The sequence below is a fragment of the Somniosus microcephalus genome, chromosome 5 (genome assembly GCF_052327205.1).
Source record: "Somniosus microcephalus isolate GS21.2 chromosome 5, FLI_Smic_1.0, whole genome shotgun sequence".
NCBI lineage: Eukaryota > Metazoa > Chordata > Chondrichthyes > Squaliformes > Somniosidae > Somniosus > Somniosus microcephalus.
Genome location: NC_140991.1, coordinates 9,164,562 through 9,185,675, shown reverse-complemented (window position 1 = coordinate 9,185,675; position 21,114 = coordinate 9,164,562). Strand labels below are relative to the sequence as shown.

The 21,114-nt window shown below is 46.8% G+C and overlaps 1 protein-coding gene across 2 annotated transcripts in view; it reads left to right on the top strand.

Annotated features, from left to right (window-relative positions):
- Positions 1-1,982: 1,982 nt before the first annotated feature.
- The window catches only part of gpaa1 (glycosylphosphatidylinositol anchor attachment 1), a 38,381-nt gene continuing 19,249 nt past the window's right edge, over positions 1,983-21,114 (top strand). The window contains exons 1-4 of one of the 2 annotated variants that reach the window (XM_085987279.1): positions 1,983-2,072; positions 14,348-14,484; positions 17,557-17,736; positions 18,335-18,446. In XM_085987279.1, coding sequence (XP_085843405.1) covers positions 14,411-14,484; positions 17,557-17,736; positions 18,335-18,446 — 366 coding nt within the window. In that variant the 5' untranslated portion in view covers positions 1,983-2,072; positions 14,348-14,410. Of the gene's footprint in view, positions 2,091-14,347; positions 14,485-17,556; positions 17,737-18,334; positions 18,447-21,114 lie in introns of both variants that reach the window. The other variant, XM_085987280.1, reaches the window with a different exon arrangement.

Genomic DNA, 21,114 nt, shown 5'->3' with positions numbered 1-21,114 from the left:
CTCAGTACTGCCCCTCCAACAGTGCGGCACTCCTTCAGTACTGACCCTCCGACAGTGCGGCACTCCCCCAGTACTGACCCTCCAACAGTGCGGCGCTCTCTCAGTACTGCCCCTCCGACAGTGCAGCGCTCCCTCAGTACTGCCGCTCCGACAGTGCGGCGCTCCCTCAGTACTGCCCCTCCGACAGTGCGGCGCTCCCTCAGTACTGCCCCTCCGACAGTGCGGCGCTCCCTCAGTACTGCCCCTCCGACAGTGCGGCGCTCCCTCAGTACTGCCCCTCTGACAGTGCAGTGCTCCCTCAGTACTGCACTGGAGTGCTCAAGTCTCTGGAGTGGGACTTGAACCCAAAAACTTCTGACTCAGAGGAGTGAGTGCTACTAACTGAGCCACCAATTGGAATATAATGATTGCAGCATCACAGAGGATTGAGATTTTATGAATATATAAAAATATATATAAACACTGGAAGCTCTATTATCCACCACAATGCATGTAACCCCCTACCTCCCACCAAATTAAATGAAGGAAAGAGGGTGCTACTCAGTTGGTAGCACCCTCACCTCTGACTCAGAAGGTTGTGGGTTCAAGTCCCACTCCAGAGACTTGAGCACAAAAATCTCGGCTGACACTCCCAGTGCAGTACTGAGGGAGCGCTGCCCTGTCGGAGGGGCAGTACTGAGGGAGCGCTGCACTGTCGGAGGGGCAGTACTGAGGGAGCACTGCACTGTCGGAGGGGCAGTACGGAGGGAGCGCTGCACTGTCGGAGGGGCAGTACTGAGGGAGCACTGCACTGTCGGAGGGGCAGTACTGAGGGAGCGCTGCACTGTTGGAGGGGCGGTACTGAGGGAGCGCTGCCCTGTCGGAGGGGCGGTACTGAGGGAGCGCTGCACTGTCGGAGGGGCAGTACTGAGGGAGCGCTGCACTGTCGGAGGGGCAGTACTGAGGGAGCGCTGCACTGTTGGAGGGGCAGTACTAAGGGAGCGCTGCACTGTCGGAGGGGCAGTACTGAGGGAGCGCTGCACTGTCGGAGGGTCAGTACGGAGGGAGCGCTGCACTGTCGGAGGGGCAGTACTGAGGGAGCGCTGCACTGCTGGAGGGGCAGTATGGAGGGAGCGCTGCACTGTCAGAGGGGCAGTACTGAGGGAGCGCCGCACTTTCGGAGGGGCAGTACTGAGGGAGTGCCGCACTCTCGGAAGGTCAGTACTGAGGGAGCGTCGCACTGTCGGAGGGTCAGTACTGAGGGAGCGCTGCATTGTCGGAGGGGCAGTACTGAGGGAGCGCCGCACTGTCGGAGGGGCAGTGCTGAGGGAGCGCCGCACTGTCGGAGGGTCAGTGCTGAGGGAGCGCCGCACTGTCGGAGGGGCAGTACTGAGGGAGCGCCGCACTGTCGGAGGGTCAGTGCTGAGGGAGCGCTACACTGTCGGAGGGGCAGTACTGAGGGAGCGCCGCACTGTCGGAGGGTCAGTACTGAGGGAGTGCCGCACCGTCGGAGGGGCAGTACTGAGGGAGTGCTGCACTGCCGGAGGGTCAGCACTGAGGGAGCACCGCACTGTCGGAGGGTCAGTACTGAGGGAGCGCTGCACTGTCAGAGGGGCAGTACTGAGGGAGCGCTGCACTGTCGGAGGGTCAGTACTGAGGGAGCGCTGCACTGTCGGGGGTGCCATCATTTGGATGAGACGTTAAGGCGAGGCTCCGTCTGCTCTGTCAGGTGGACATAAAAGATCCCGCGGCACTATTTTGACCAGCAGGGGAGTTCTCCCCAGTGTCCTGGGCCAATATTTATCCCTCAATCAACATCAGTGCTCATTATCGCATTGCGGTTTGTGGGACCTTGCTGTGCGCAAATTGGCTGCCGCGTTTCCTACATTACAACACTTGAAAAGCACTTCATTGGCTGTAAAGACCTGCTGAGGTTGTGAAAGGCGCTATAGAAATGCAAGTATTTATCTATTTTAAACAAACATTAGCAGCAGTAGTTGCAGTCTGCCGGCCCCAGGTGGCGGCACTGAGCATGGTCTCGGATCTGCGGCTGCCGGAAGTGTGCGCCGCGCTGCTGTGTCCGGGGGCGGCAGGTGAGGCTCCGGTGGAAGGTGCAGCCAGTGTGGGGCTCCGGGTCGGGTTGTGGGGTCAGGGAGGGCAATCCACCTCTACCCGGGAGCGGGGTGTGTGAGGTCGGTGCAGGCCGAGGCCTTGCTCCCTGGCCCCCCCGGGCTGAAGGGGCGCAGGCGGCGTCATTACCACGGGAACGGTGTCCGGCTCAAAGCCCTCCGGCCCCGCCCGCGTTAAAATGGTCGGCGTGACCGCGGGATGTTTGACTGTGGGGGCCGTCACAGCCCAGCCTGGTCCTCCCTTTACCCGCCCCCCCCCTCAACACTAACGCTCCTCCATTCCATTCCATCACCTATTGTCCTTATGTGAGGTATTATAGGATATTGTCCTATATCCCCATTGTCCTTCTGTGGGGTATTACAGGATATTGGCCTATATCCCCATTGTCCTTATGTGGGGTAATATAGGATATTGTGCTATATCCCCATTGTCCTTATGTGGGGTATTAGGATATTGTGCTATATCCCCATTGTCCTTATGTGGGGTATTATAGGATATTGTCCTATATCGCCATTGTCTTTATGTGGAGTATTACAGGATATTGTCCTATACCCCCATTGTCCTTATGTGGGGTATTATAGGATATTGTCCTATATCCCCATTGCCCTTATGTGGGGTATTATAGGATATTGTCCTATACCCCCATTGTCCTTATGTGGGGTATTACAGGATATTGTCCTATATCCCCATTGTCTTTATGTGGGGTATTATAGGATATTGCCCTATATCCCCATTGTCCTTATGTGGGGTATGACAGGATATTGCCCTATATCCCCATTGTCCTTATGTGGGGTATTATAGGATATTGGCCTATATCCCCATTGTCTTTATGTGGGGTATTATAGGATATTGTCCTATATCCCCATTGTCCTTATGTGGGGTATTACAGGATATTGCCCTATATCCCCATTGTCCTTATGTGGGGTATGACAGGATATTGCCCTATATCCCCATTGTCTTTATGTGGGGTATGACAGGATATTGTCCCATATCCCCATTGTCCTTATGTGGGGTATTATAGGATATTGCCCTATATCCCCATTGTCCTTATGTGGGGTATTATAGGATATTGCCCTATATCCCCATTGTCTTTATGTGGGGTATTACAGGATATTGCCCTATATCCCCATTGTCCTTATGTGGGGTATTATAGGATATTGCCCTATATCCCCATTGTCCTTATGTGGGGTATTACAGGATATTGTCCTATATCCCCATTGTCTTTATGTGGGGTATTACAGGATATTGTCCTATATCCCCATTGTCCTTATGTGGGGTATTATAGGATATTGCCCTATATCCCCATTGTCCTTATGTGGGGTATTATAGGATATTGTCCGATATCCCCATTGTCCTTATGTGGGGTATTACAGGATATTGCCCTATATCCCCATTGTCCTTATGTGGGGTATTATAGGATATTGTCCTATATCCCCATTGTCCTTATGTGGGGTATTACAGGATATTGCCCTATATCCCCATTGTCCTTATGTGGGGTATTATAGGATATTGTCCAATATCCCCATTGTCCTTATGTGGGGTATTACAGGATATTGCCCTATATCCCCATTGTCCTTATGTGGGGTATTACAGGATATTGCCCTATATCCCCATTGTCCTTCTGTGGGGTATTATAGGATATTGTCCTATATCCCTATTGTCCTTATGTGGGGTATTACAGGATATTGTCCTATATCCCCATTGGCCTTATGTGGGGTATTATAGGATATTGTCCTATATCCCTATTGTCCTTATGTGGGGTATTATAGGATATTGTCCTATATCCCCATTGTCCTTATGTGGGGTATTATAGGATATTGTCCTATATCCCTATTGTCCTTATGTGGGGTATTACAGGATATTGTCCTATATCCCCATTGTCCTTATGTGGGGTATTACAGGATATTGTCCAATATCCCTATTGTCCTTATGTGGGGTATTATAGGATATTGCCCTATATCCCCATTGTCCTTATGTGGGGTATTACAGGATATTGCCCTATATCCCCATTGTCTTTATGTGGGGTATTATAGGATATTGTCCTATATCCCCATTGTCTTTATGTGGGGTATTACAGGATATTGTTCTATATCCCCATTGTCCTTATGTGGGGTATTACAGGATATTGTCCTATATCCCCATTGTCCTTATGTGGGGTATTACAGGATATTGTCCTATATCCCCATTGTCCTTATGTGGGGTGTGACAGGATATTGTTCTATATCCCCATTGTCCTTATGTGGGGTATGACAGCATATTGTCCCATATCCCCATTGTCCTTATGTGGGGTATTACAGGATATTGCCCTATATCCCCATTGTCCTTCTGTGGGGTATTATAGGATATTGTCCCATATCCCCATTGTCTTTATGTGGGGTATTATAGGATATTATCCTATATCCCCATTGTCTTTATGTGGAGTATTACGGGATATTGTCCTATATCCCCATTGTCCTTATGTGGAGTATTACAGGATATTGTCCTATATCCCCATTGTCCTTATGTGGGGTATTATAGGATATTGTCCTATATCCCCATTGTCTTTATGTGGAGTATTATAGGATATTGTCCTATATCCCCATTGTCCTTATGTGGGGTATTATAGGATATTGCCCTATATCCCCATTGTCCTTAGGTGGGGTATTACAGGATATTGTCCTATATCCCTATTGTCCTTATGTGGGGTATTACAGGACATTGTCCTATATCCCCATTGTCCTTATGTGGGGTATTATAGGATATTGTCCTATATCCCCATTGTCTTTATGTGGAGTATGACAGGATATTGTCCTATATCCCCATTGTCCTTATGTGGGGTATTACAGGATATTGGCCTATATCCCCATTGTCCTTATGTGGAGTATTACAGGATATTGTCCTATGTCCCTATTGTCTTTATGTGGGGTATTATAGGATATTGTGCTATATCCCCATTGTCCTTATGTGGGGTATTATAGGATATTGGCCTATATCCCCATTGTCCTTATGTGGAGTATTACAGGATATTGCCCTATATCCCCATTGTCTTTATGTGGAGTATTACAGGATATTGTCCTATATCCCCATTGTCCTTATGTGGGGTATTATAGGATATTGTCCTATATCCCCATTGTCCTTATGTGGGGTATTACAGGATATTGCCCTATATCCCTATTGTCCTTATGTGGAGTATTATACGATATTGTCCTATATCCCCATTGTCTTTATGTGGAGTATTACAGGATATTGTCCTATATCCCTATTGTCCTTATGTGGAGTATTACAGGATATTGTGCTATATCCCCATTGTCCTTATGTGGAGTATTACAGGATATTGTCCTATATCCCCATTGTCCTTATGTGGGGTATTATAGGATATTGTCCTATATCCCCATTGTCCTTATGTGGGGTATTACAGGATATTGTCCTATATCCCCATTGTCCTTATGTGGGGTATTATAGGATATTGTCCTATATCCCCATTGTCCTTATGTGGGGTATTATAGGATATTGCCCTATATCCCTATTGTCCTTATGTGGGGTATTATAGGATATTGTGCTATATCCCCATTGTCCTTATGTGGGGTATTACAGGATATTGTCCTATATCCCCATTGTCCTTATGTGGGGTATTATAGGATATTGTCCTATATCCCCATTGTCTTTATGTGGAGTATGACAGGATATTGTCCTATATCCCCATTGTCCTTATGTGGGGTATTACAGGATATTGTCCTATATCCCCATTGTCTTTATGTGGAGTATTACAGGATATTGTCCTATATCCCCATTGTCCTTATGTGGGGTATTATAGGATATTGTCCTATATCCCTATTGTCCTTATGTGGGGTATTGCAGGATATTGTCCTATATCCCCATTGTCTTTATGTGGAGTATTACAGGATATTGTCCTATATCCCCATTGTCCTTATGTGGGGTATTACAGGATATTGGCCTATATCCCCATTGTCCTTATGTGGGGTATTACAGGATATTGTTCTATATCCCCATTGTCCTTATGTGGAGTATTACAGGATATTGTCCTATATCCCCATTGTCCTTATGTGGGGTATTACAGGATATTGTCCTATATCCCCATTGTCCTTATGTGGGGTATTATAGGATATTGTCCAATATACCTATTGTCCTTATGTGGGGTATTATAGGATATCGTCCTATATCCCCATTGCCCTTCTGTGGGGTATTACAGGATATTGTCCTATATCCCCATTGTCCTTATGTGGGGTATTATAGGATATTGTCCTATATCCCCATTGTCTTTATGTGGGGCATTACAGGATATTGTCCTATATCCCCATTGTCTTTATGTGAAGTATTACAGGATATTTTCCTCTATCCCCATTGTCCTTATGTGGGGTATTACAGGATATTGTCCTATATCCCCATTGTCCTTATGTGGGGTATTACAGGATATTGTCCTATATCCCCATTGTCCTTATGTGGGGTATTACAGGATATTGTCCTATATCCCTATTGTCCTTATGTGGGGTATTACAGGATATTGTCCTATATCCCCATTGTCCTTATGTGGGGTATTATAGAATATTGTGCTATATCCCCATTGTCCTTATGTGGGGTATTATAGGATATTGTCCTGTATCCCTATTGTCCTTATGTGGGGTATTATAGGATATTGTCCTATATCCCCATTGTCCTTATGTGGGGTATGACAGGATATTGTCCTATATCCCCATTGTCCTTATGTGGGGTATTATAGGATATTGCCCTATATCCCCATTGTCTTTATGTGGGGTATTACAGGATATTGTCCTATATCCCCATTGTCTTTATGTGGAGTATTACAGGATATTGTCCTATATCCCCATTGTCCTTATGTGGGGTATTATAGGATATTGTCCTATATCCCCATTGTCCTTATGTGGGGTATTACAGGATATTGTCCTATATCCCCATTGTCCTTATGTGGGGTATTACAGGATATTGTCCTATATCCCCATTGTCCTTATGTGGGGTATTATAGCATATTGTCCTATATCCCCATTGTCCTTATGTGGGGTATTATAGGATATTGTCCTATATCCCCATTGTCCTTATGTGGGGTATTATAGGATATTGTCCTATATCCCCATTGTCTTTATGTGGGGTATTATAGGATATTGTCCTATATCCCCATTGTCCTTATGTGGGGTATTATAGGATATTGTCCGATATCCCCATTGTCCTTATGTGGGGTATTATAGGATATTGCCCTATATCCCCATTGTCCTTATGTGGGGTATTACAGGATATTGTCCTATATCCCCATTGTCCTTATGTGGGGTATGATAGGATATTGCCCTATATCCCCATTGTCCTTATGTGGGGTATTATAGGATATTGTCCTATATCCCTATTGTCCTTATGTGGGGTATTACAGGATATTGTCCTATATCCCCATTGTCCTTATGTGGGGTATTACAGGATAGTGTCCTATATCCCCATTGTCTTTATGTGGAGTATTACAGGATATTGTCCTATATCCCCATTGTCCTTATGTGGGGTATTACAGGATATTGTCCTATACCCCTATTGTCCTTATGTGGGGTATTACAGGATATTGTCCTATATCCCCATTGTCCTTATGTGGGGTATTACAGGATATTGTCCTATATCCCTATTGTCCTTATGTGGGGTATTATAGGATATTGTCCTATATCACCATTGTCCTTATGTGGGGTATTACAGGATATTGTCCTATATCCCCATTGTCCTTATGTGGGGTATTATAGAATATTGTGCTATATCCCCATTCTCCTTATGTGGGGTATTATAGGATATTGTCCTATATCCCTATTGTCCTTATGTGGGGTATTATAGGATATTGTCCTATATCCCCATTGTCCTTATGTGGGGTATTATAGGATATTGTCCTATATCCCTATTGTCCTTATGTGGGGTATTATAGGATATTGTCCTATATCCCCATTGTCCTTATGTGGGGTATTACAGGATATTGTCCTATATCCCTATTGTCCTTATGTGGAGTATTACAGGATATTGTCCTATATCCCTATTGTCCTTATGTGGAGTATTACAGGATATTGCCCTATATCCCCATTGTCCTTATGTGGGGTATGACAGGATATTGCCCTGTATCCCCATTGTCCTTATGTGGGGTATTATAGGATATTGTCCTATATCCCCATTGTCCTTATGTGGGGTATTACAGGATATTGCCCTATATCCCCATTGTCCTTATGTGGGGTATTACAGGATATTGTTCTATATCCCCATTGTCCTTATGTGGGGTATTATAGGATATTGTCCTATATCCCCATTGTCCTTTTGTGGGGTATTATAGGATATTGTCCTCTTTCCCCATTGTCCTTATGTGGAGTATTACAGGATATTGTCCTATATCCCCATTGTCCTTATGTGGGGTATTATAGGATATTGCCCTATATCCCTATTGTCCTTATGTGGGGTATTATAGGATATTGTCCTATATCCCCATTGTCCTTATGTGGGGTATTACAGGATATTGTTCTATATCCCCATTGTCCTTATGTGGGGTATTATAGGATATTGTCCTATATCCCCATTGTGCTTTTGTGGGGTATTATAGGATATTGTCCTCTTTCCCCATTGTCCTTATGTGGAGTATTACAGGATATTGTCCTATATCCCCATTGTCCTTATGTGGGGTATTATAGGATATTGCCCTATATCCCTATTGTCCTTATGTGGGGTATTATAGGATATTGGCCTATATCCCTATTGTCCTTATGTGGGATATTATAGGATATTGTCCTATATCCCCATTGTCCTTATGTGGGGTATTATAGGATATTGGCCTATATCCCTATTGTCCTTATGTGGGATATTATAGGATATTGTCCTATATCCCCATTGTCCTTATGTGGGGTATTATAGGATATTGGCCTATATCCCTATTGTCCTTATGTGGGATATTATAGGATATTGTCCTATATCCCTATTGTCCTTATGTGGGGTATGACAGGATATTGTCCTGTATCCCCATTGTCTTTATGTGGGGTATTATAGGATATTGTCCTATATCCCCATTGTCCTTATGTGGGGTATTACAGGATATTGTCCTATATCCCCATTGTCCTTATGTGGGATATTATAGGATATTGTCCTATATCCCCATTGTCCTTATGTGGGGTATTATAGGATATTGTCCTATATCCCCATTGTCCTTATGTGGGGTATTACAGGATGTTGTCCTATATCCCCATTGTCCTTATGTGGAGTATTACAGGATATTGTCCTATATCCCCATTGTCCTTATGTGGGATATTATAGGATGTTGTCCTATATCCCCATTGTCCTTATGTGGGGTATTACAGGATATTGTCCTATATCCCCATTGTCCTTATGTGGGGTATTATAGGATATTGCCCTATATCCCCATTGTCCTTATGTGGGGTATTATAGGATATTGTCCTATATCCCCATTGTCCTTATGTGGGGTATTACAGGATATTGTCCTATATCCCCATTGTCCTTATGTGGGGTATTACAGGATATTGTGCTATATCCCTATTGTCCTTATGTGGGGTATTATAGGATATTGTCCTATATCCCCATTGTCCTTATGTGGGGTATTATAGGATATTGTCCTATATCCCCATTGTCCTTATGTGGGGTATTACAGGATATTGCCCTATATCCCCATTGTCCTTATGTGGGGTATTACAGGATATTGTCCTATATCCCCATTGTCCTTATGTGGGGTATTACAGGATATTGTCCTATATCCCCATTGTCCTTATGTGGAGTATTACAGGATATTGTCCAATATCCCTATTGTCCTTATGTGGGGTATTATAGGATATTGTCCTATATCCCTATTGTCCTTATGTGGGGTATTATAGGATATTGTCCTATATCCCCATTGTCCTTATGTGGGGTATTACAGGATATTGTCCTATATCCCTATTGTCCTTATGTGGGGTATTATAGGATATTGTCCTATATCCCCATTGTCCTTATGTGGGGTATTACAGGATATTGTCCTATATCCCCATTGTCCTTATGTGGGGTATTACAGGATATTGTCCTATATCCCCATTGTCCTTATGTGGAGTATTACAGGATATTGTCCTATATCCCCATTGTCCTTATGTGGAGTATTACAGGATATTGTCCTATATCCCCATTGTCCTTATGTGGGGTATTATAGGATATTGTCCTATATCCCCATTGTCCTTATGTGGGGTATTACAGGATATTGTCCTATATCCCCATTGTCCTTATGTGGGGTATTACAGGATATTGCCCTATATCCCCATTGTCCTTATGTGGGGTATTATAGGATATTGTCCTATATCCCTATTGTCCTTATGTGGAGTATTACAGGATATTGTCCTATATCCCCATTGTCCTTATGTGGAGTATTACAGGATATTGTCCTATATCCCCATTGTCTTTATGTGGGGTATTATAGGATAGTGTCCTATATCCCCATTGTCCTTATGTGGGGTATTATAGGATATTGTCCTATATCCCCATTGTCCTTATGTGGGGTATTATAGGATATTGTCCTATATCCCCATTGTCCTTATGTGGGGTATTATAGGATATTGTCCTATATCCCCATTGTCCTTATGTGGGGTATTATAGGATATTGTCCTATATCCCCATTGTCCTTATGTGGGGTATTACAGGATATTGTCCTATATCCCCATTGTCCTTATGTGGGGTATTATAGGATATTGGCCTATATCCCCATTGTCTTTATGTGGGGTATTATAGGATATTGTCCTATATCCCCATTGTCCTTATGTGGGGTATTACAGGATATTGCCCTATATCCCCATTGTCCTTATGTGGGGTATTACAGGATATTGCCCTATATCCCCATTGTCCTTATGTGGGGTATGACAGGATATTGCCCTATATCCCCATTGTCTTTATGTGGGGTATGACAGGATATTGTCCCATATCCCCATTGTCCTTATGTGGGGTATTATAGGATATTGCCCTATATCCCCATTGTCCTTATGTGGGGTATTATAGGATATTGTCCTATATCCCCATTGTCCTTATGTGGGGTATTATAGGATATTGCCCTATATCCCCATTGTACTTATGTGGGGTATTATAGGATATTGCCCGATATCCCCATTGTCCTTATGTGGGGTATTATAGGATATTGTCCTATATCCCCATTGTCCTTATGTGGGGTATTATAGGATATTGCCCTATATCCCCATTGTCTTTATGTGGGGTATTATAGGATATTGTCCTATATCCCCATTGTCCTTATGTGGGGTATTATAGGATATTGTTCTTTCTCCCCATTGTCTTTATGTGGGGTATTACAGGATATTGTTCTATATCCCCATTGTCCTTATGTGGAGTATTACAGGATATTGTCCTATATCCCCATTGTCCTTATGTGGGGTATTACAGGATATTGTCCGATATCCCCATTGTCCTTATGTGGGGTATTATAGGATATTGCCCTATATCCCCATTGTCCTTATGTGGGGTATTATAGGATATTGTCCGATATCCCCATTGTCCTTATGTGGGGTATTATAGGATATTGTCCTATATCCCCATTGTCTTTATGTGGAGTATTATAGGATAGTGTCCTATATCCCCATTGTCCTTATGTGGGGTATTATAGGATATTGCCCTATACCCCATTGTCCTTATGTGGGGTATTACAGGATATTGTCCTATATCCCCATTGTCCTTATGTGGGGTATTATAGGATATTGCCCTATATCCCCATTGTCCTTATGTGGGGTATTATAGCATATTGTCCTATATCCCCATTGTCCTTATGTGGGGTATTACAGGATATTGTCCTATATCCCCATTGTCCATATGTGGGGTATTATAGGATATTGCCCTATATCCCCATTGTCCTTATGTGGGGTATTATAGGATATTGTCCAAAATCCCCATTGTCCTTATGTGGGGTATTACAGGATATTGTCCTATATCCCCATTGTCCTTATGTGGGGTATTGTAGGATATTGCCCTATATCCCCATTGTCTTTATGTGGGGTATTACAGGATATTGTCCTATATCCCCATTGTTTTATGTGGAGTATTACAGGATATTGTCCTATATCCCCATTGCCCTTATGTGGGGTATTACAGGATATTGTCCTATATCCCTATTGTCCTTATGTGGGGTATTATAGGATATTGTTCTATATCCCGATTGTCCTTATGTGGGGTATTACAGGATATTGTCCTATATCCCCATTGTCCTTATGTGGGGTATTACAGGATATTGTCCTATATCCCCATTGTCCTTATGTGGGGTATTATAGGATATTGCCCTATATCCCCATTGTCTTTATGTGGGGTATTACAGGATATTGTCCTATATCCCCATTGTCTTTATGTGGGGTATTACAGGATATTGCCCTAGATCCCTATTGTCCTTATGTGGGGTATTATAGGATATTGCCCTATATCCCCATTGTCCTTATGTGGGGTATTATAGGATATTGTCCTATATCCCCATTGTCTTTATGTGGGGTATTATAGGATATTGTCCTATATCCCCATTGTCCTTATGTGGGGTATTATAGGATATTGCCCTATATCCCCATTGTCCTTATGTGGGGTATTATAGGATATTGTCCTATATCCCCATTGTCCTTATGTGGAGTATTACAGGATATTGCCCTATATCCCTATTGTCCTTATGTAGGGTATTATAGGATATTGTGCTATATCCCCATTGTCCTTATGTGGGGTATTACAGGATATTGTCCTATATCCCCATTGTCCTTATGTGGGGTATTACAGGATAGTGTCCTTTCTCCCCATTGTCCTTATGTGGGGTATTATAGGATATTGTCATATATTCATTGCCCTTTATATAGGGTATTATAGAATATTATCATACATCCCCATTGCCCTAATCATAGAATAGTGCTGCAAAGAAGGAGGCCATTCGGCCAATCGAGTCTGCGCCAGCTCTTTCAAATAGCAATCCAGTTAGTTCCCCCCACCCCCTGCTCTTTCCCCAGATCCCTGCAACTTTTTCTCCTCCAAATATTTTTCCAATTCCCTTTTTAAGGCTCCTATTGAATCTGCTTCCACCGCCCTTATTACAACACGTTCCTACATTACAACAGTGATTACACTTCAAAAAGTACATCATTGGCTGTGAAGCCCTCCGGGATGTCCAGTGGTCGTGAAAGGCGGGATAGAAATGAAAGACTTTCTTTTTCACCCTGTCAGGCAGTGCATTCCAATCCTAACCACTCGCTGTGTAAAAATGTTTTCCCCTCATATCGCCTCTGGTCCTTTTGCCAATTACCTTCAATCTGTGTCCTCTGGTTACCAACCCTTCTGCCACTGGAAACAGTTTCTCCTTATTTACTCTATCAAAACCCTTCATGATTTTGAACAACGCTATTAAATCTCCTCTTAACCTTCTCTGCTCCAAGGAGAACAATGTGGAGTATTACAGGATATTGTCATCTATCCCCATTGTTCTTATGTGGGGTATTATAGGATATTGTCGTACCTTCATTGCCTCTAATACAAGCTTGTGGATTAGGAAACATTGAATACTCTTTATTAAATTAAGTGAATGAGGTAATAAAACGCAACCCCTTACAGGCAGTGTATAAGAGATAAAGATACCGATTATGCTCACGTACCAGGGACTCCTTCAGGAGGTCGCAAGCGTGTCGTCTTGACTGCTTACGCTAGTCTCATGGACTTCAAGTGTGTTGTGTCTTTTATAGGTTTAATTATGTAGGACAGTTGTGGGTATCACGTCATCACATTCTGTGCATACACTGTTGATGCATAAGCTTGCTTAGTGTTGAGGTTAGCTGCTACCATCTGTTGTGTGTGCCTTTGCTATCTGAGGTTGTTTATTGCACTCTGGACATTCCACACACGAGTGGTTGTTAGTTCTCTGTAGCGTTCGTGCCTGACCTTACAACCGCCGCACCATCAATCTTTAAATTGTGTAGATATATATTTTATATTATCAGAAGTTTACTGTGGCCATTCCACCGTGTACACCTGTACTTACAACACGACTCACACACACAGTAAATGCCCTCTCCAGTGGGTGTCCCTTCTGACCGGGGTAGAGTTCCACAGGCACCAGGCACCTCCCGGTTCCTCGCCCTTCGCTGTAACTTGGCACAGGTTGGGGGCTGTCTGTCAGTCCAACACCGGCAGCGTGATCACCCATCAGTCGCTTTAACTGAAGCCCCACCCGGTGGATCAGACCCTGTGCTGTAAATCAATTCCTTTCTTTCCTTCTCTTTACTTTCAGTGTGGGGCACGTGTAATCGCGGCCAATACTTCATCTGGCGGAGTTTTCACGTGAGGTGGAACGATGGGACTCCTCTCGGATCCAAACCGCAGGCAGGTGCTGACAGACCTGGTCACCAGGATGAACACACCACTGTGGTGAGTAGAATGGGAGGGTCAAGGAACATCGAGTTTAGGTATCTAACCTGTGCTGCACCTGCCCTGGGAGTGTTTGATGGGACAGTGTAGAGGGAGCTTTACTCTGTATCTAACCCGTGCTGTACCTGCCCTGGGAGTGTTTGACGGGACAGTGTAGAAGGAGCTTTACTCTGTATCTAACCTGTGCTGTACCTGCCCTGGGAGTGTTTGATGGGACAGTGTAGAGGGAGCTTTACTCTGTATCTAACCCGTGCTGTACCTGCCCTGGGAGTGTTTGATGGAACAGTGTAGAGGGAGCTTTACTCTGTATCTAACCCGTGCTGTACCTGCCCTGGGAGTGTTTGATGGGACAGTGTAGAGGGAGCTTTACTCTGTATCTAACCCGTGCTGTACCTGCCCTGGGAGTGTTTGATGGAACAGTGTAGAGGGAGCTTTACTCTGTATCTAACACCTGCTGTACCTGCCCTGGGAGTGTTTGATGGGACAGTGTAGAGGGAGCTTTACTCTGTATCTAACCCGTGCTGTACCTGCCCTGGGAGTGTTTGATGGGACAGTGTAGAGGGAGCTTTACTCTGTATCTAACCCGTGCTGTACCAGCCCTGGGAGTGTTTGATGGGACAGTGTAGAGGGAGCTTTACTCTGTATCTAACCCGTGCTGTACCTGCCCTGGGAGTGTTTGGTGGGACAGTGTACAGGGAGCTTTACTCTGTATCTAACCCGTGCTGTACCTGCCCTGGGAGTGTTTGATGGAACAGTGTGGTGAACGGTGATTCTGTTTAGTTGGTGAGCTAGGCCTGGGGCCTGGTGTTGATGTATGTGTGCGGTGGGAATGCTCTGGGGCCTGGTGTTGATGTATGTGTGCGGTGGGAATGCTCTGGGACCTGGTGTTGATGTATGTGTGTGGTGGGAATGCTCTGGGACCTGGTGTTGATGTATGTGTGCGGTGGGAATGCTCTGGGACCTGGTGTTGATGTATGTGTGCGGTGGGAATGCTCTGGGACCTGGTGTTGATGTATGTGTGCGGTGGGAATGCTCTGGGACCTGGTGTTGATGTATGTGCGCGGTGGGAATGCTCTGGGACCTGGTGTTGATGTATGTGTGCGGTGGGAATGCTCTGGGACCTGGTGTTGATGTATGTGTGCGGTGGGAATGCTCTGGGACCTGGTGTTGATGTATGTGTGCGGTGCGAATGCTCTGGGACCTGGTGTTGATGTATGTGTGCGGTGGGAATGCTCTGCGGCCTGGTGTTGATGTATGTGTGCGGTGGGAATGCTCTGGGACCTGGTGTTGATGTATGTGTGCGGTGGGAATGCTCTGGGACCTGGTGTTGATGTATGTGTGTGGTGGGAATGCTCTGGGACCTGGTGTTGATGTATGTGTGCGGTGGGAATGCTCTGGGACCTGGTGTTGATGTATGTGTGCAGTGGGAATGCTCTGGGACCTGGTGTTGATGTATGTGTGCGGTGGGAATGCTCTGGGGCTTGGTGTTGATGTATGTGTGCGGTGGGAATGCTCTGGGACCTGGTGTTGATGTATGTGCGCGGTGGGAATGCTCTGGGAGCTGGTGTTGATGTATGTGTGCGGTGGGAATGCTCTGGGAGCTGGTGTTGATGTATGTGTGCAGTGGGAATGCTCTGGGACCTGGTGTTGATGTATGTGTGCGGTGGGAATGCTCTGGGACCTGGTGTTGATGCATGTGTGTGGTGGGAGTGCTCTGGGACCTGGTGTTGATGTATGTGTGCGGTGGGAATGCTCTGGGACCTGGTGTTGATGTATGTGTGCGGTGGGAATGCTCTGGGGCTTGGTGTTGATGTATGTGTGCGGTGGGAATGCTCTGGGGCTTCGTGTTGATGTATGTGTGCGGTGGGAATGCTCTGGGACCTGGTGTTGATGTATGTGTGTGGTGGGAATGCTCTGGGACCTGGTGTTGATGTATGTGTGCGGTGGGAATGCTCTGGGACCTGGTGTTGATGTATGTGTGTGGTGGGAATGCTCTGGGACCTGGTGTTGATGTATGTGTGCGGTGGGAATGCTCTGGGACCTGGTGTTGATGTATGTGTGCGGTGGGAATGCTCTCGGGCCTGGTGTTGATGTATGTGTGCGGTGGGAATGCTCTGGGACCTGGTGTTGATGTATGTGTGCGGTGGGAATGCTCTGGGACCTGGTGTTGATGTATGTGTGCGGTGGGAATGCTCTGGGACCTGGTGTTGATGTATGTGTGCGGTGGGAATGCTCTGGGACCTGGTGTTGATGTATGTGTGCGGTGGGAATGCTCTGGGACCTGGTGTTGATGTATGTGTGCGGTGGGAATGCTCTGGGACCTGGTGTTGATGTATGTGTGTGGTGGGAATGCTCTGGGGCTTGGTGTTGATGTATGTGTGCGGTGGGAATGCTCTGGGACCTGGTGTTGATGTGTGTGTGCGGTGGGAATGCTCTGGGGCTTGGTGTTGATGTATGTGCGCGGTGGGAATGCTCTGGGACCTGGTGTTGATGTGTGTGTGCGGTGGGAATGCTCTGGGGCTTGGTGTTGATGTATGTGCGCGGTGGGAATGCTCTGGGACCTGGTGTTGATGTATGTGTGCGGTGGGAATGCTTTGGGACCTGGTGTTGATGTATGTGTGTGGTGGGAATGCTCTGGGGCTTGGCGTTGATGTATGTGTGCGGTGGGAATGCTCTGGGACCTGGTGTTGATGTATGTGTGTGGTGGGAATGCTCTGGGACCTGGTGTTGATGTATGTGTGTGGTGGGAATGCTCTGGGACCTGGTGTTGATGTATGTGTGCGGTGGGAATGCTCTGGGACCTGGTGTTGATGTGTGTGTGCGGTGGGAATGCTCTGGGGCCTGGTGTTGATGTATGTGCGCGGTGGGAATGCTCTGGGACCTGGTGTTGATGTATGTGTGCGGTGGGAATGCTTTGGGACCTGGTGTTGATGTATGTGTGCGGTGGGAATGCTCTGGGACCTGGTGTTGATGTATGTGTGCGGTGGGAATGCTCTGGGACCTGGTGTTGATGTATGTGTGTGGTGGGAATGCTCTGGCTGTCATGCTCTCTGTGTTTTCTCCCGTCTCCAGCTTCCTGTGTTATGTGGCCGGGATCACCTGGTTCATGGGCCTGGCCTTCGAGCCCTTCACCCTGCGCATGTACACGTCGGAGAATGCCATGGGCTCCACCATGGTGGACGAGAACTTTGTCTACGGTGACAGGGCGCTGTCGTATGCCCGGGAATTCTCAGGACATGTGAAGAAGGCGGGGTAAGAGGGGCACGGGTCTCTGCTCGGAGAGCTTAGGGTCAGAGATCTGATCGAAGAGGGTAGGGTTCAAAGGTCTGATCGGAGATGGTGTGGTTCAAAGGTCTGATCGGAGAGGGTGGGGTTCAAAGGTCTGATCGGAGAGGGTGGGGTTCAAAGGTCTGATCGGAGAGGGTGCGGTTCAAAGGTCTGATCGGAGAGGGTGCGGTTCAAAGGTCTGATCGGAGAGGGTGCGGTTCAAAGGTCTGATCGGAGAGGGTGCGGTTCAAAGGTCTGATCGGAGAGGGTAAAGTTCAAAGGTCTGATTAGAGAGGGTAGTATTTAGGGAAATTTCTGAACAGTAGAGGCTGGATTCAAGGATCAGAGAGCGGGGGTCTGGCTTGAGCGATTGGGGTGCTTGGTGGGGTATCTGACACGATAGGATTCAGAAGCGGGATGGGGCTGTGGTAAAATGGATGGGATTTGGGGGAGGGGTCTCTGCTCGAACGGGTGGGGTTCAGGAAAGGGGCCTCTGATCGCAGTCTGTACACGGAGAGTTTCAGCGTGAATATAAGCTTAGAACGAGGTGTTGTTCTAACTGCAGGCCTTTCCTTTGCCCCAGGGCGATGCCTGTGGACTGGCTTGTGAAGACCATGACTGGCCTGGGACTGGAGACACACACCCAGACCTTCTCCCGAACTCTGCCCTTCCCGGATGAGATACGGGAGCGATATGTACGTTGCAAGACCTCGTAACATTTATGGACTGGACGCAACCACAACAATTACAGACTTTAAAGGGTCGCTCCATGGGTCTTCTCTCTTCCCCCAATGGCTCCGGTATGAAATCCATCACCTGGTGTGGTGCTGAGCCAGGACAGGCTGAGCCCTGGTCCCCAGTCTGTGCCGAGTTAGCTATTCTCACCGGGGACGTGTTACTGCTGATGCAATAGCCCTCAGGACGAGAGAGGAGAAAGATCAGCCAGGGATCCTGCTCCCGATGACGGCACGGTGCCTCCTGCTGGGAAAGTGCATGGGTTTGGACATGGGAACAGGCTCTGGGCTTGAATTTCTGCCCTTCCTCCTTCCTTGCGTATTTGACCGACACTGACTGTCTAACTGGTGCCCGAGCCTGCTGCTACAGCCAGTGATTGGGATCTGGGCGTCGCTGGCAAGGCCGGCATTTATTGCCCATCCCTAGTTGCCCTGAGAAGGTGCTGGTGAGCCGCCGCCTTGAACCGCCGCAGTCCGTTGTGGTTTATGATACAACTGAGGGGCTTGATAGGCCACTTCAGAGGACAGTTAAGAGTCAACCACATTGATGTGGGACTGGAGTCACATATAGGCCCAGACCGGGTAAGGTCGGTAGGTTTCCTCCCCTAAAGGACATTAGTGAACCAGTTGGGTTCTTACGACAATCCGGCAGCTTCATGATACAGATTTATTAAACTGAATTCAAATTCTCAAACATGGTGGAATTTGAACTTCCGATCTCTGGATTATTGGTCCAGTAACATAACTACTACACTACCGTAGTCTGCCATTAAAGAATGAGATACAGGGACTCTACTAAAAAGAAGTTTCCATAGATAAGCCTTCTAGATTGAGATCATAGAATGGTAGAGCACAGAAGGAAGCCATTCAGCCCATCATGCCTGTGCCTGAGACGATAGAACATAGGACTTACCAGACCAAGGTCCATCCAGTTTGCCTTCTACCTCGCTGGTAATCACATGATATAACAATTAATGGAGTTATCGTGGCGATCTCCCGTGGCAGTGCTCATGGACACGCTGAGGACAGGACTGTTGTACCATGTAACACAATGTATTATTCTGCTGCCAAGGTCCAGGAAAGGCCACAAAGTCTGATTCATTGCAGCACAGAAGGAGGCCATCCGGCCCACCATGCCTGTTTGAAAGAGCTATCCAATTAATCCCAGGCCTCCGCCACTATTCCCTTTAAGCTGCGTGGCTGTACAGCGTTCGAGGGGGTCCCGTGCCGCGCTCCAGGGGGTCCCGTGCCGCGCTCCAGGGGGTCCCGTGCCGCGCTCCAGGGGGTCCCGTGCCGCGCTCCAGGGGGTCCCGTGCCGCGCTCCAGGGGGTCCCGTGCCGCGCTCCAGGGGGGTCCCATGCCACGCTCCAGGGGGTCCCGTGCAGCGCTCCAGGTGGCCCCCCCCCCCAAAAAAAATGACAGGGAACATTGGCCCCCGCTCTTTCACCATAGCCCTGAAAATGTTTCCTTAATCGTTGTTAAGTAAACACCAGGTGAGGTCAATCAGAGTTTAAGTGTTCTTTGGTTTGCAGATTGCAAATTTCCGGCTGCAGCTCGGAACCCGGGACGCAATGCCTGGCTTTCTCTCTCTCTCTCTCTCTCTCTCTTTTGTTTATACACGTGTGATTGCCGAGGTCAGTCCAAGGGGACAGACTCTCTGAATCCGGTGTCAGTAAGATATTTTCTGTTGCTGGGTGAGTTTTCCTGCACATTATCAACGATTGGATTTCTTTTTCATTTTGAAACCTTTTTTTGCGGGGGGACGGGGAAGTGTAACACACGCGTGTAGACAGGCGTGACAGCAACAACAACAACCTGCATTTATACAGCGCCTTTAACGTAGTAAAAGTCCCACGGTGCTTCACAGGAGCGATTATCAGACAAAATTTGACACCGAGTCGCATCAGGAGAGATTAGGACAGGTGAGCGAAAGCTGAGTCGAAGAGGGAGGTTTTAAGGAGCGTTTTAGAGGAGGAGAGAGAAGTAGAGAGGCGGGAGGCTTAAAGAGGAAACTTCGGAGCTTACGGCCTCGGTAGCTGAAGGCACGGCCGCCGATGGTGGAGCGATGAAAAGCAGGGATGCACAAGAGGCCAGAATTGAAGGAGCGCGGAGATCTCGGAGGGTTGTAGGGCTGGAGGAGATTACAGAGATACAAGAGAATTGCAGAATGCTCCCTAAAACACACATGAACTGGGGTGAGAGACATTTAAACGTAATATTCTGTGACAGACAAAACACGTGATCTCCTCTCTTATGTATCTATATGGTTAACAGGTTCAAGCTGTCGAACCTGTCACTGGGAGGGTGCAATCGGAGTGTCAATCCAATCACTGTCCTCTTGTGCATCCCTGATTTTCATCGCTGCACCATTGGTGGCCGTGCCTTCAGCTTCCTGGGCCCTAAGCTCTGGAATTCCCTCCCTAAATCTCTCCGTCTCTCTACCTCTCTCTCTCCTCCATTAGAACGCTCCTTAAAGCCTACCTCTTTGACCAAGCTTTTTGATCACCTGTCCTAATCCCTCCTCATGTGGCTCGGTGTCAAATTTTGTTTGATAATCGCTCCGGTGAAGCGCCCTGGGACGTTTTACTATGTTAAAGGCGCTATATAAATGCACGTTTGTGTTGTCGGT